Source organism: Colius striatus, chromosome 4 (genome assembly GCF_028858725.1).
Source record: "Colius striatus isolate bColStr4 chromosome 4, bColStr4.1.hap1, whole genome shotgun sequence".
In the NCBI taxonomy this organism is placed as follows: Eukaryota; Metazoa; Chordata; class Aves; order Coliiformes; family Coliidae; genus Colius; species Colius striatus.
In genome coordinates, this window is record NC_084762.1 from 13,446,545 (window position 1) to 13,460,130 (window position 13,586).

Sequence of the window (13,586 nt, forward strand, 5' to 3'; positions counted from 1 at the left end):
CACTTTCATTTAAAAAGAAGCCGTTTGTAATGTGTCTGATCTGCCTAATTGCCTCAAAATCCCCAAATAAGATAAGAATACAAAGGCCTTCCTTTCATTGTTGATGTTTGCTTAATGATTCCATTTTTTTAAAGGCATAACATAAAATTGTTTTCATGTGTACCAGAGCAAACCTTCATGATTCCTTAAATCCCCAGGCATACATCTGTTAAGTCCTCTCACTGGTCACCCATTTATATGAGAAGGTATGTAGAGGCAAATTTCACAATGAAACTATGTTATGCCGTTTAGTAATACACATTGCAAGTCAGACTGCATTTATTTATAATCACTTTTCCAAAATAGTTCTTCTCTTTTCTACACTACATTCCCATTACAGAGCACTCTCTCCATATTGTTCTGGCATAGTGCATTTCAACCGCTAATCCAATATAAGCAGATGCATTAATTGTTGCACAATACGCAGTTTCCTTTGATCAGAAAAACTGGGCATTTCCTTATGATTAACAAACAACATGAGTAAGTAGTGTTTTTATAAATACTAATTTATTTAATAAAAATACAAAAATATAAATATACATATATAAAAATATCATGATGAGTCAACACACAGACATTCTTTAACTCAATAAATATGGCAGTTATATTAATCTTTTTTAAGGTATAATTTTGAGACTATGTTACAATGCAGGTGCACACTTGTCCCAGCTAGTAGGAAAGATAATGCAAAGCAATTAAAAAACCCTAAGTTTCCATCTCATTACTAAAGGCACAAAAAGCCTTTTATTGTCTTGTTGTTGATAAAAGCCTTTCATCAGAGGTTTCTAGGCAGACAGGCTGAATTATAGATTTTTTTTAAATCTAAGTCATTCATATTCATTCACGTTGACTTACTGATTAAGCAAACCCTTACTAAGACAACATCTAATTTTTTGTAAGTTTTTTTATTCCCGAATAAGAGAGAGTAGGCCATTGTATCTAGTAACATAGACACGAATTCCACTAACACTGACCAGGTCACAGGTTACTTTCTGAGTCTCAATCGCTCTCCTCTCCACCATACATATCTGCTAATTTTTTAAACTGTGGTCCCCAGTCACTGAGGTAATCATAGTCTTGGTTGCCCTCTGTGGTAAGCGATTCCAGGGAGCTGAGTGAATTTGCTATGGAATCATTTCCTTCATAGGCATATGTTGCTAGTGAATCATAAGGAGGGGCAGCTGGGTCTAAATCGTTTTCCTTTAACCTTCTGTGAATGAAATCTTGTACATCAATGTTTTCCCAGAGAGGTGCAGTCCGTCTTATCTGAAATATAGTTTCTGGGATAACATCTCTTCTCAACTTATTTTCCTCCCTCGCTTCTGGATTTCTCAGCGTGCCAATGTCAAAAGCCTGAGTGTCTTCTTCCCCACCTCCTTCGTCATTGTAGGTCACAATGTTGTCTCGAACATCATCCTTTGAGATGATCAAGGGCTCTTTCTTCCTCTGTCTCTTGAGAGCCATAAACAAGACAACTAATACTGAAAGGAAACAAAAGATGAATGAAGAAATAGGTAGTTAGAAATGAGAAAATATTTAACATTATGTGTTGAACTGGAAAAGTTTTGAGGCTGGGATGGGATTTTTAATAGGAAGTTCATAAGGAATGACATTAGTTATTTTATAACAGTCAGAGAAATTTATACTCTTTTAAACCTATGATAGCATTGATTTAAATGTTATATGTTTGAAATAGATACACAGTTGAGCTGAAGTTGAAAAGCAGACGATGTCTTAAAATATGTCACCCTCCTAGAGTTTTACTTTGATTTCAGTTTTGTGAAGTACAGCCTTCCTGGCAGTCACTAAGGGTGACTTCGTCGGATATAGTTGAATCTCCTTGGCAAAAGTAATTCACACTCTTGAAAGGTGGTGATTTAGGTATTCCTAGGTGCCTAATTCACTTTTGAAAATGGGATCTATGGGTCCTTCTGAAAACAAGAACCTGAAGATCTTCAACTATCAATATTAATGACAAAACTGTTTTTTACTTCAGTGATTGCAAGAATTAAATCCTAATCTTTACTACTAAATGTTTCTTTTAAAACCTTGATCCCCCTAATTTAAGAAATGTGTAGTTGAATAACTCTTCCTTTTGGAGGACTGGAACAAAAATGAACCTCTGCAGGGTTAGATGAACAACTGAAGTTAAGAATTGTAAATACATTCTTGTGCTGAAATGCTGTTGATTTCAGGAGGAACTAAATGTTTAAATACATGTAAAAATCTGAGCCTCGGTCAGGTAGCTGTAGCAAATAGGAGAGGTCAGCGAAATCATCTATCAATGAATCATAACAGTGATTGCTGAACCATGTATTAGAGCAGTACTGAGCACTTTTGTTGAGTCTTAGGAGCAAGGTTTTTACTCTGAGTTACTTGAGTACTGGTGAATAAAAGGCAAGATTGGGCGTGCTGTAAATAGAGAGAGAGAATCTTCCATATACCATAGAACAATGCTGTGAATGTAAAGACTCTTCTGTTTTATTTCCAGGTTTTGTACCTGTACAGGAGCCATTCTTTGCAAGTTTGTCTAATACTAGACAAGTAATAGTCCATTTCAATAAATTTAACAATTTCATATGCAAGGGTAGGGCAAATCACTAACGGGTTATTACGAAGTGTCTTAAGTAGCCACATACTTAATACGTCTCTCCTGTTTTGTCCACGATGACAGCAGTCTACTGTTGTAATACACTATATTTTGTTGAACAATTAAAAAAGATGCAGAGAATCACAGCAGCTGTAGACTAATAATTCTGTTTAGCTGTTCCCTTACGCTACTCTGGCTTCAGCTCTGTAACACTAAGTAGAGCAAAGTCTCTGACCTTGGGGCGAAAAGATACAAAGTGATAACTCTTGTTTTGCATGATTCTGATCTCCAAGGCTGTTCAGGTCCCAAGGCACACTTTTATTTTTGTTTTTAATTCAGTGTTTCTGTACAAAAGCATTGCAGCCAATCAGAGTGATGTTTCTATAGTGAGCAAGTAAGGGTATTTGTTTCATGGTACACACCTCATGGTCAGCATTGGGCTATGAAAGGTGGCTTTGAAGACACCGAGCCTCCTGACATGATGTTAAGAACTACACAAGGTCGAGAGCCAGATCTGTCAGAGCCATATAATTGTCTGCTGGATGTGATGCCCTGCAAGTTCGATTGCTCAGACTGTATCTGGGCAACATTCTGGGGAATCCAAGCTGGCTCATGTGAAACCAGGCCAGCACCAATGCTTGAACCTGAGCAGTATGGATAATCCGTTTGTCAGAGCTCAAGTACTTCCCTTTCCCCATGTCCAACAATATAAATATAGTTCTTATGTATTCCTCCTCTCCTGACAACCTGTGTGGTCCTCTGAATATAAACTAAATGTAGCTTGAATCCAGTCTAAAAACTGGGTGAAAATTGATCTCCTTAGAATTACATAAACTGAGACCTGTAAGTGTGTCACTGCCCCCTGGCTGGCTCAGATAGAAAGGGGAAGAGGTTTTCCACAGAGTTTCACTGAGCTGATGGCACTTTTAAGGAGGCACTTCTCTGCTAAGTTAAACTTGCAAGTTACACTTTTTATGTTCTGAACACCAGGCAATGAGTTAGCATTTATTCTAGTTTCTTCATATATCACCTCATCTTCCTGCTCTATAGCCACCCATCTAACTTCTGTGCTCACATTTTATTTAATCATCTGCTCTTGCTACCACTTGCAAGCAGCTGAACATTTCTCATCTATGCTTTTGAGCTAAATATTTCCTGAGTATGAAAACTGCAAATCATTCATGATTAAATAGCTAGTATAATTGATAATTTTTTTTAATCACTTAGAAACTTATCACTCAGCCTTCAGGAATATGATTTTAGAGTCCTGGATCTAAATGAAGACCTGTTTATAACATAAAGCATTACTCAAATGGGCATAATATTTAAACTGATCCTAGATTTTAAAATTTATTTAATCCAAATAACATTAATAGTCTCATTCTTTTTGCACATTCTTCTGAATAGTAATGATAGTAATGATGATAAGCAGCCCATAGGAGCTCCCTCTCAATCTCCCAGCTCCTTGTGCATGTTAGATAAGATTTCTTTGAAAAAAAATCCAAAACAAGAACCCCACATTGAGTAGGAATTACTGTTCCACAGGGTCACCTGCATTAGGACTTGGAGAATATCAGGGATCTAGCAGTGGCCAGACCTTTGCCTAGTCAATTAAATAACTCGACACAAGTACTTACCTAGCAGGATAATGATGCAGAGGAGGATGGCAACGAGTGCCCCCGTGCTGAGGCCGGCAGGGAGGTGCAAGGCCTCCGCGTTGCAGGACTGCATGTTCCCCCGGCTGTCGCAGGCACACACGCGAATGGTCAGAGTGCCAGTGCTGCTCTGGATCGGGTAGTCATTGTCAAATATTATAATGGGCAGGAGATAGGTACTCATCTTACTACGGCTGTACCCATTTCTCCTAGTCATAATTCCTGCTGTGTTATCTAGAATGGGAAAGTAGAATGAAAAAAATGTTGCTAGATGAAGATCTGTGTGATGTTGGGGCTGGGGAGGTGAGTGGTACTGGTGAGCATTTACCTTTGTTGTCTACAATGGAGAAGTTTGGTTGAACAGCAAATTCTGGCACCAACTCAAAGAAAAATCTGTGCCCTCGAGGAGGCTCATCTTTGTCAACTGCACTCACAGTCTGTATCATCTATAAAGAAAATAGCATTTCATGTAATTTTAGAAATCTTAGGTTTGAAATAAGGTCTCTGCTTTTCGTGTCCAGTAAAAACCCTGTGACTGAATGAATGAATGAAATGAATCTCTACCTGAAGACACAAACTGATGTCCTAAGCCATATAGACACAGGATAGGTTATAGTAGCTTTATTTTTTAAACACATAATGGAGGATGAAAAAGGAGTCAGTCCTCACTGCAAGACAACTGTGTGCTTTGATTTGTACTCAGTATCTTACAGTGATACAGAAACAATTGCCCTTCTGAATAAGCCATAAACTTCTGTGGTCTCATGTGGCAATGACACAGAGTAGTGTGTAAACCAGTTGTTAAGTGGGTCTAATTCCCAGTCCACCTCATCTGCTTCTGGTGATAAATTGGAGTGCTGTGCTGGCAGGATGCTTGTCTCTCCTGAAGTAATAAAAAGCAATGTTTTACTCCCTCCTAAATTGAAACCTCAGGCTGTGGAGCTTTATAGCTACTGCCCTAACAAGGCCACTCAGGCCCAGCTGTGAAGGAGGGATAATAGTGTGCACAGAGTCTAAGTAGAGTGAATTAAAAAGGAGATGCTTCAGCGGTACCTCTGGTATGCACAGGCTTTCCTGTTGCATTAAACTCATGCAACTGTGTGTACTCATGTATATATGGGCACACATAGACTCTAGCAATTTGACTCTTGTCTGCCTGTCTGCTGTTAGACCGATAGGAGGACATCTGCTCAACTGAGGAAAACAAGCTACCTGGGAATATCCATGGTTTGTGAAATGACTTGCAACAGTTAACACCATGCCAGGTTGCATGATTCAGTAGCAACTCCAGTGAGATGTATGAATGACTGCTATGTCTTTTGCACTCTCTAGTGGTTATCACACTGGAGAGTGACCCATACTCCACCTTGGTTTGCAAGGACGTGTTTGAGTTCAACCGCAAGATGACAAAATGTATGGCATGAGAATAGGAGTGAGCTTCAACTGATGATGCTGCAACGCAGTACAGGCAAGTCCTTACAACACCTGAACCTAAAGGCAGAAAGAGCTCAGCAGTCAGACTTGTTTCTTACAAAGCCATGAAGGGGCCAACGACTGTCTTGAGGTTTTCAAGTGTTTCCAGTGTGTAGGATGTCTTGAAGTCCCACAGACATCAAAGCCACTTGTTATCAAAGACCTGCTTCATGACCTGTTTTTCTGATATTTCCAGGGAAAGTATAGAATGATTTCTTCAATAAATACAGTCATTCACAACTAGCACTGATAAGTTTTTTAAGCTTTGCAGCAATCAAATACGGAATGCTTTTTTGTTGTGTATTTTCTCTCAACATCAGCTTGAGTGAGACTAGAGGATATCATTACATTTTTTGGAGGATATTTAGCAGCTCTGAGGATTGGAATGCTGTATTAGGTGATATAAGGCTACCAAAAATAATAAAGTGCTTTTCTTACTATGTCATTCGGAAGCTTTCTGCTGCTAGTGCTGTACTGCACAAGTGTTTAGATCATTTTTTCTAGTTAATTTTAAGATACTTTTATTACAGCTAATAGTAGTATTATAAAAAACCCCAAAATAATAGAGACATCTGAGTCAAGCTCATTTATTTCCTAGTAATTCCTTCTAAAACAACCACTATCATTTTTTAAGTATAATTTTATTTTAGTTTAGAGGCATATTGAGGAACTTGAAAGATAATTTGTGAACATCAGCTTTGTACAAGAGGATGTGACTATGCAGTTTTTCTACCTGTGATTAGAATAATTAAGATCTCTTTAGTTTTAAAGCATTTGATTATCATTGAGCACTTTTTTTTTTGGGGGGGGGGGGAGGTAGGTTTTCTGTTTCCCAAGATTGGCCAACTCCTTGTTTATGGCAAAGTAGTCTGTTCATGTGTTGCTGAGTCTCAGATTATGCCAACATTTTGCCAATGTTCCATTGCCTTTCTTTTTACTGTAATCCACCTTCGAGAGTGGCAATACAGAAAATTAGACCAGGGTGGTGCTTAAGTTTAGTTTTGCATTGTATAATGCAAAAATTTAATGTTACTACCAAAAAAACCCCACACCTTTTGATAGGTCTGAAATGCCAAATTGAAATGAGAAAATTTTCCTCTCTTGCTTTTGCAAGTTTGAAAAGACAGAAAAAGAGTAAATGTACCAGAGAGAAGAGAGAGAATTAGGATAAGTGATAATATTTGCACAATTACTTGCTGAAAAACTCGAGGAGAAAATATCCTGATATAATAGCTACCAGAAATTGCAGTTGAGTGTCTTGGGGCTTTTTGAGATGTAATCAGTGGGATGTTTGTAGGATCTGGATTTGATTTCCTTCATGTGCAAATCACATAGAGGAGGACAATTGTGCCAGACATAGAGAAACCTAATTACATTGAAAACTTATTGTTGGGTGTAAGGCTGAAGAAGAAAAAAAACCGAACAACATATTACCTGCTCTAACTATTGGCTGCATAAATTGAGAACCAGCTGTTCTTCCACCAGGGAAGACGAGAGAATAAAAGAACAATGACGAAGGATGATTGCAGGTGAATTTTTCCTAATAATGAATAGGTGAAAGGAAATTAAAAATGTTATCTAATTAAGGGAGTGGTTTTTTCAGTTTTATATCTGTAAATAAAAGAGACTTATGTTAATAATCACTTCAGAATTGAATGAGATGGAGCTATTTTTAAGTATCACAATTATAGGGAAAAAATAGTATTGTTTCATGTACATTTTGTAATTTAATGATGGAAATGTGTTCTTCCATTTTGAAGCAGTTACAGATATTGAGTTATGGTCACTCTCAATAGGAGTTCAGAGGAAGATCTCTGACACTGTAAGACTTATGAGGGAAGAGTTACTTCAAGAAAATGACTTTTACTCAAATGCATTTCAAGCATATCAGACTTACAGAAGGTACAAAGCATTCTCACTTTTTTTTCTTTCTTCCATAGTTTCCCATCTGAATGAACACAGTGTGGAACATGTACTTTTATTGTAATTATTTTCAGAGTTTCATATGTACTTCTATGTGTTTAAAGAAACAGTCTCATACTCCTGAGGGGATCTTATCAAGCAAATTCAAGTTTTTAGGGGTCTTTAACAGTACTTTAAACTTAGGCATTGAAATAAAGTTTTCTCTTTCACATTCAAGGCAACATGATTGTAGCAGCTTGGCAGTGTAAGATAATTTGTGAGTGAGGAATTATTCCCACTAGAAAAATTTCTTGAAGAATTTCTTTCATGGTGAAGCCAGAGATTCTGTTAAAGGATTTGTACCTATTTCCCAGTGGCATAACTTTTCTGAAATGTGGAAATCATTTGATCATAATACTGTTTTGTGTTGTGGTTTGGTTTTGTGGTTTTTTTTGTCTCCTGGATACTATATTTCTAAGGCCATGACTTACATCATGGTCAAAGTCTGGTACATCTCTAGACATAGCCTGCCCTCCAGATTTCTTCAAGCTGTTTTAAAGACAGAAAATGAGTAAAAGCTAGGTGGGGGCATTCTGAAGTAGCAAGAGTCCCTGTGTTCTTTAGAGCATGCCCTTACTGTTCCTGACACTGACTGCATTTGTGGACATGGAGAGCTGCACAAGTAGAAGACTTGGGTAGTGGCCTCAGCCTTGGCACTTCCCACAAAAGGAATATAGGAACCATTAAAGCAAATGTTTAACAGCACATCTTTAACAGTATAGAGATCAGCACCAGCTAATCCCTTTTCAGGAGGGCATTCCAGCCTGTGCTGGCTTGGCAAGTCATAAGAATAAACCAGTTGCACATTGGCTCCAGAGTACACACAAGCTGAACAAGATAAGAACCATGTATAGACAGATACAGTACATTTTAGGGTGAAAAATTTCTACTAATGAAACAAAATTAGAAACAAATAGAGTGTCCACAATGTGATCTGATGCAGCTTCTTTTCGAAACAGCAGCATATCAGTGGTTGCTATTATATTTTTAAACCATTTTTTCAAAATTCCTTCTTTTAAAATTCGCTATAAATAAGACAGTGAAAAATAATGACACCATCACAGGAACTTAAAGATGTTCTGCTGTTGCAGAAAGTGCATTTCTGAAGTTTTAGAAGAATATATTTGTCAGATAGCTTGAAAATTATACTTCTATCCCCAGAGAAGTAAGACCACCAGAGACAGATATAGTTAAAGTAGAGGTAAATTAACAGCTCCTAAAGTTTGTTGTTTCTTGCGTGCAATCATAGATATATAGATGAGTAGGCCTTCAATCAACTTGAATCATTTGGACTTTCATTCTTGTTATGTTGTGCTCTTAGTTAAATGTGGTCATTGTATGACAGAGAAATTTCTGGACTATCATTTATGTTCTTTTAACTGCTTCTGAGATAAGACTTAAAAACTATCACTATGCACTTGAGAAAAAAATTCTTGGGAAGAACTGCTGTGCAGAGAAAAAAATTCTTGGGACATTTTATTGTTTGATTAGATGTCTGACAGTTTTTTCAGAGGAGAGGACAGAACAAATCCTGGATCTTGGAACACTGCCTTTGTCATTCTTGAAACTTATTAAACTATTTCTCAAGGAATCAAGAAAGATCTCACCACTCCATCTTCAATAAACTATGGAAAAACACAGTGTGAGAGAGACTGCGTTTTTGACATTTGTCAGAAAGTAGTAGTGTGCAAATGCTATGGGGGAATGGTGAAGGAACAACTTTCTGTTTCTCCCATTTTTTCTTTCTCTTGCTCCTTTTCCTGCCTGTACGTAAGGCAAATCACTAACTAACCTTGCCTGCATTAATGGCACAACATAGTGTAATTGGGTGGGGTGGAGGTTTTGTTGTAGATTTCAAAGTGGCTACATTTCTCTAGGAATGAAGTAACACTATAGTTCAAGTGTCCCTGCATAGAACTGTTTCAAAATCAATCGATGAATGCCCATCTTGTCATTTTCAGGCACTATTCTAACCTGTATACCTGTACGGTGCCAGCTGCAGGAAGCAACCTCCATCACCTGCGTGTAAGCTTGAATAGAACTTTGATCTTGATGCTTTATGTCTTAAGAAATGTTTTAAAATGCCTGCCACTTAGCAAAGCTTCATATTTGGTAATGAAAAACGGTTTGATTTTCAAGTCCTGGCTCTGTTCCGCAAATGTATTGGCAGTTTTAAAGCTGGACTGAATGCTTATCAGAAGTTGGAAAATTCTCCCTTGAACTCCAATTCTTACTTCAAAAGAGAGACAGACTGTTAGCACGGGTCTCTCACTAAACCAAGCCAATAGGTGTCTACCTAGGGAAGGCAGCTACAATGTATAAACAACTCGTGACTGATAATTAGCAATGGCCATATGAAAAATGTGATCTCCGTCTGCTCCATCTAAGAGAGGGAGGGGGAGTATGGGGACTAATGAAAAGAAGTATCTGCCAGCTTTCCCAAGGAGGAAACAAGCTCTTTCTCTGTTCTGATGTCTGAGAGCCCCTGAATGGCAGGAAAGAATATAGCATCAGTGTAAAAAGAAAGCGACTCAGGTTATTTTCTTTATTATTGATGGGTGGTGAAATTAGCTAAATTGTTACTAGCAAATTGTTCGGTTAAATCAGTCTCCTTTTCAAGTAAATCTTCCTGGTTTCCATGGAGAAGAGTCGTCCTCTAATCCAGATAAAAAGACCCAATTAATTCCCATGACAAGGGCATGAGAGAACTTGTACCAAAGCTTTCCCCACAACAGTCCCTGGGGCTCTAGCATGCCATCAAAGGATTAAGGATTTCTAAATTGTGTGAGAGGAAGGCTGCATCATACTTTTCTTTAGCTTGTGTATTAGCCAGTAGAATGGGGCTCTAACGCTGGCAAATCTGTTCTAGCTTAATGAACATAGTTGTTTATGCACCTCCAGTGATAATGTTTATCCCCAATCATACCATTGTTGTTTGGAGACAAAAGAATGGCAGGGGAGAAGAGAGAGTAGGATTTTCTTTCCTCTGACCCTCCTAAGGCTATCTGAAAAATACAAGGAATGCAGCCACTAATATCTGCTGATGTTGAGAATGAGTAATGTTACTTGTCAGCAGAGAGCAATATTTGATCATTCTGACTGCTTCCTGATGCACTTGAGATTTAGAGAAAGGTGTGTTTAATAGCTGTAGTGAATTAAAAAAACAAAGCAAAACAAAACCAAAAAACCAGCACCATTAACCAAATGTATTTATCTTCTCCGTCTGGCACTCCTGCTATGGGCACCAGATGTAGAAGCACTGCTGTGATGTGTCAAGAAGCAATAATGATTCTAATAAGACAGCTGTTTTAGGGGATCTCTAAAATAAGGTATAGTACTGAATGAACACAGCATGATACTATGTCTTTAATGTATTATAAGGGGATTGCTAAACAGGAGCAACACAGGCTATCTGGAACTTAGCATCTTTGCCCAAAATATTCAAGTTGGTATACCTATATTCATTTTTATTTTTAGACATTAAAATAAAAGTACTCTCATGTACTGGAAGTAATCTGTTTTCTGAAATACTAAATCAACAATACTAAATTTTACCAATTAGAGAAAGAAAATAATTCCTGGAATTACATTGATCTGTAGGTGTAAGGGAGGTCTGAATAACAGTATGCTTATCCAATCCATCTCTGTCATCTCTGTTGTTAGAAAAATACCGATTTTACCAGAAGGGTAAATGAAATTTTGTATATTAATGGATATTTCGTCAGATATGCTAGACTAAGTGGAAATTGGGTTAAGAAAACTGACAAGCAGTACGCCTGGATTGAACTTGGTTCAAAATATGACAAAACCTGTGTTTGCTGGTTGATAAAATTGCACATAATTGTTTGCAATGAAATCTTCGTTTGAAAGCTTTGTAACCTTTCTTTGTGTTATGCAATTGAAGTACATGACTCACTTTGCTATCAGTCATACTGACATTTTAAAGTTTGTTTGTCTCAATTTCATCTTGTGCAAAGAGATTTTGTTGCACAGACAGAATTTAGGTCATATGCCAGCTGTTTGAAATTAATGGCTAGAATTATCTGAATTTATTTGACCTGGAAAAACAACTTATAAGTCATAAAGTGGAACTATAAGGGCACAATAACCTGAACTTTAGGGAATATTTGCTCATTCGATAAGGCTTGAACTGTATTATTATATGAAAATTTATGCAACTAGTTTAGACACAATGTGCTGACCATAAACCTCAGTTGTTTCAAAAGGAACTTGTTAATTTTTCTGATATTGTAATTCCCTCCACGGTTTTAATTTAGTTAATCACTGCCTTTGCTATGTATATTCTTCTATTTATGACATTTCCATCAAAAATAGTAAGACTTTCTTAAGGAAAAAAAAAATAGTCAAGTACTTCTTCAAAACCAAGTGATTTCACTCAAACTGTCATCAGTTTTTCTAACCTACTTACCTAAATTCCAGTATTAGGTGCAATGAATGAAAAATAAGTAGAATTAAATGCAAACTCCATCAATCTACTGTATCTTCTTTTTCTCCCCTTTTTGGTGCAGCCATGTGACTATGTTAAATACAACACTGGGCAGCAACTGAGGTAAAACATGAGCATGCTTGCTGATGTGTATCTCCATCCTTGTAAAGCTTTTGAGTGTTGTATGGTCACTGTGGTCTAAAGACAAAATATCCTACATTCTGATCCTTTCCACACACTTTCTGTGAAGTCAGCCAACTTTGGTTGAATGATGTCAGCATAAGACTAATGAGATACAAGGATAGACCTCAGCTGAGTTTAGGACTCCATCCTAGTCTCTCTGATTGAGTAGGAACCTACTCAGATTTGTGCTAGGAAAAATAATGATCTCAAGCTTTTACATCCAGTCAAAATGCTTCAGTCTAAAGAGGTCCATGCCTGGACTTAGACCCGTGCTTGAAAGATAGTCTTGAGGTAACCAATCTGATATTAAATCCAGATCTTTGGTATACTTTGATATACTTTCAGAATTAAGAATCAGCACAACCCATAACTTTCCTCACAGGATTTAAAACTTGAAAGGCTGACAGATATTAGCATAAACAGATGTGGGTTGTAGTGGCAGTAATATCAAAAGATTTGTGCAACATCCTAGCTCTGAGATACATTGGCCTGCCTTCTTTCTCAGTTCCCAGTTACCACTTGACTTTATCTACAAATCTTATTGTTATCTTTTTTAGATTATTACAGAGTTGATGAGCTAGATTAAAAAGAGATATACATGAGCTTTGAGCAGATTAAATTCAATTCCAAATTGACATATAAATGACAATGGAAATAATTACATTACCTTTTATTTTTGTAAAAGTTTGGTTTTCACCTCTCTTTTACTGAAGCACAATAAAAGATTTTCCTGTTTTGTGTACTTGGAGATATGGCTACATTGACTAAGACTTGGAGAAAAAGAATTATCAAATAATACAAAAGATTTTGTAGACTTATGCATAGTTGATTGTAAAAAATATTTTACCATTCTAGAGATAAAAAGCCATGTTAAAGTATGATTTTTGTATTATATGTTACGATATTTTACTAGGGTAAGAACCTACATCTTTTATCTCCTCTTTTTCGTATCAACTGGTAGCTTCTGTAGAAGGTAGAGACTAAAGAGGCTGGATTGGTTTGTAATAGTTTGAATTAATGTGTGCTGAAGTCTCCATGATGATATTCCAGGATATATTAATTAGAAATTCTTCAGTAACGTAAGTATTTGTTTACCTGTCCTGCTTTTGCATTTTCACAAACAAATGTCTCATAGTATTTGGCAAACTCTGGTGCGTGATCATTTATGTCTAAAATCCGGATGAAGACAGGTATCTGGCTACTTTGTTTAGGATTATCTGAAACAAGAAAATTATTT

The 13,586-nt window shown here is 37.0% G+C and overlaps 1 protein-coding gene across 2 annotated transcripts in view; it reads right to left on the bottom strand.

The window, feature by feature from the left end:
- Positions 1 to 1,038: 1,038 nt before the first annotated feature.
- The window catches only part of CDH9 (cadherin 9), a 68,284-nt gene continuing 55,736 nt past the window's right edge, over positions 1,039 to 13,586 (bottom strand). For both annotated transcript variants that reach the window (XM_061994591.1, XM_061994592.1), the window contains 4 exons: positions 13,445 to 13,566; positions 4,613 to 4,730; positions 4,267 to 4,518; positions 1,039 to 1,520 (listed from right to left, as the gene is read on the bottom strand). In XM_061994591.1, the coding sequence (XP_061850575.1) occupies positions 1,039 to 1,520; positions 4,267 to 4,518; positions 4,613 to 4,730; positions 13,445 to 13,566 (974 nt within the window). The remainder of the gene's footprint in view (positions 1,521 to 4,266; positions 4,519 to 4,612; positions 4,731 to 13,444; positions 13,567 to 13,586) is intronic.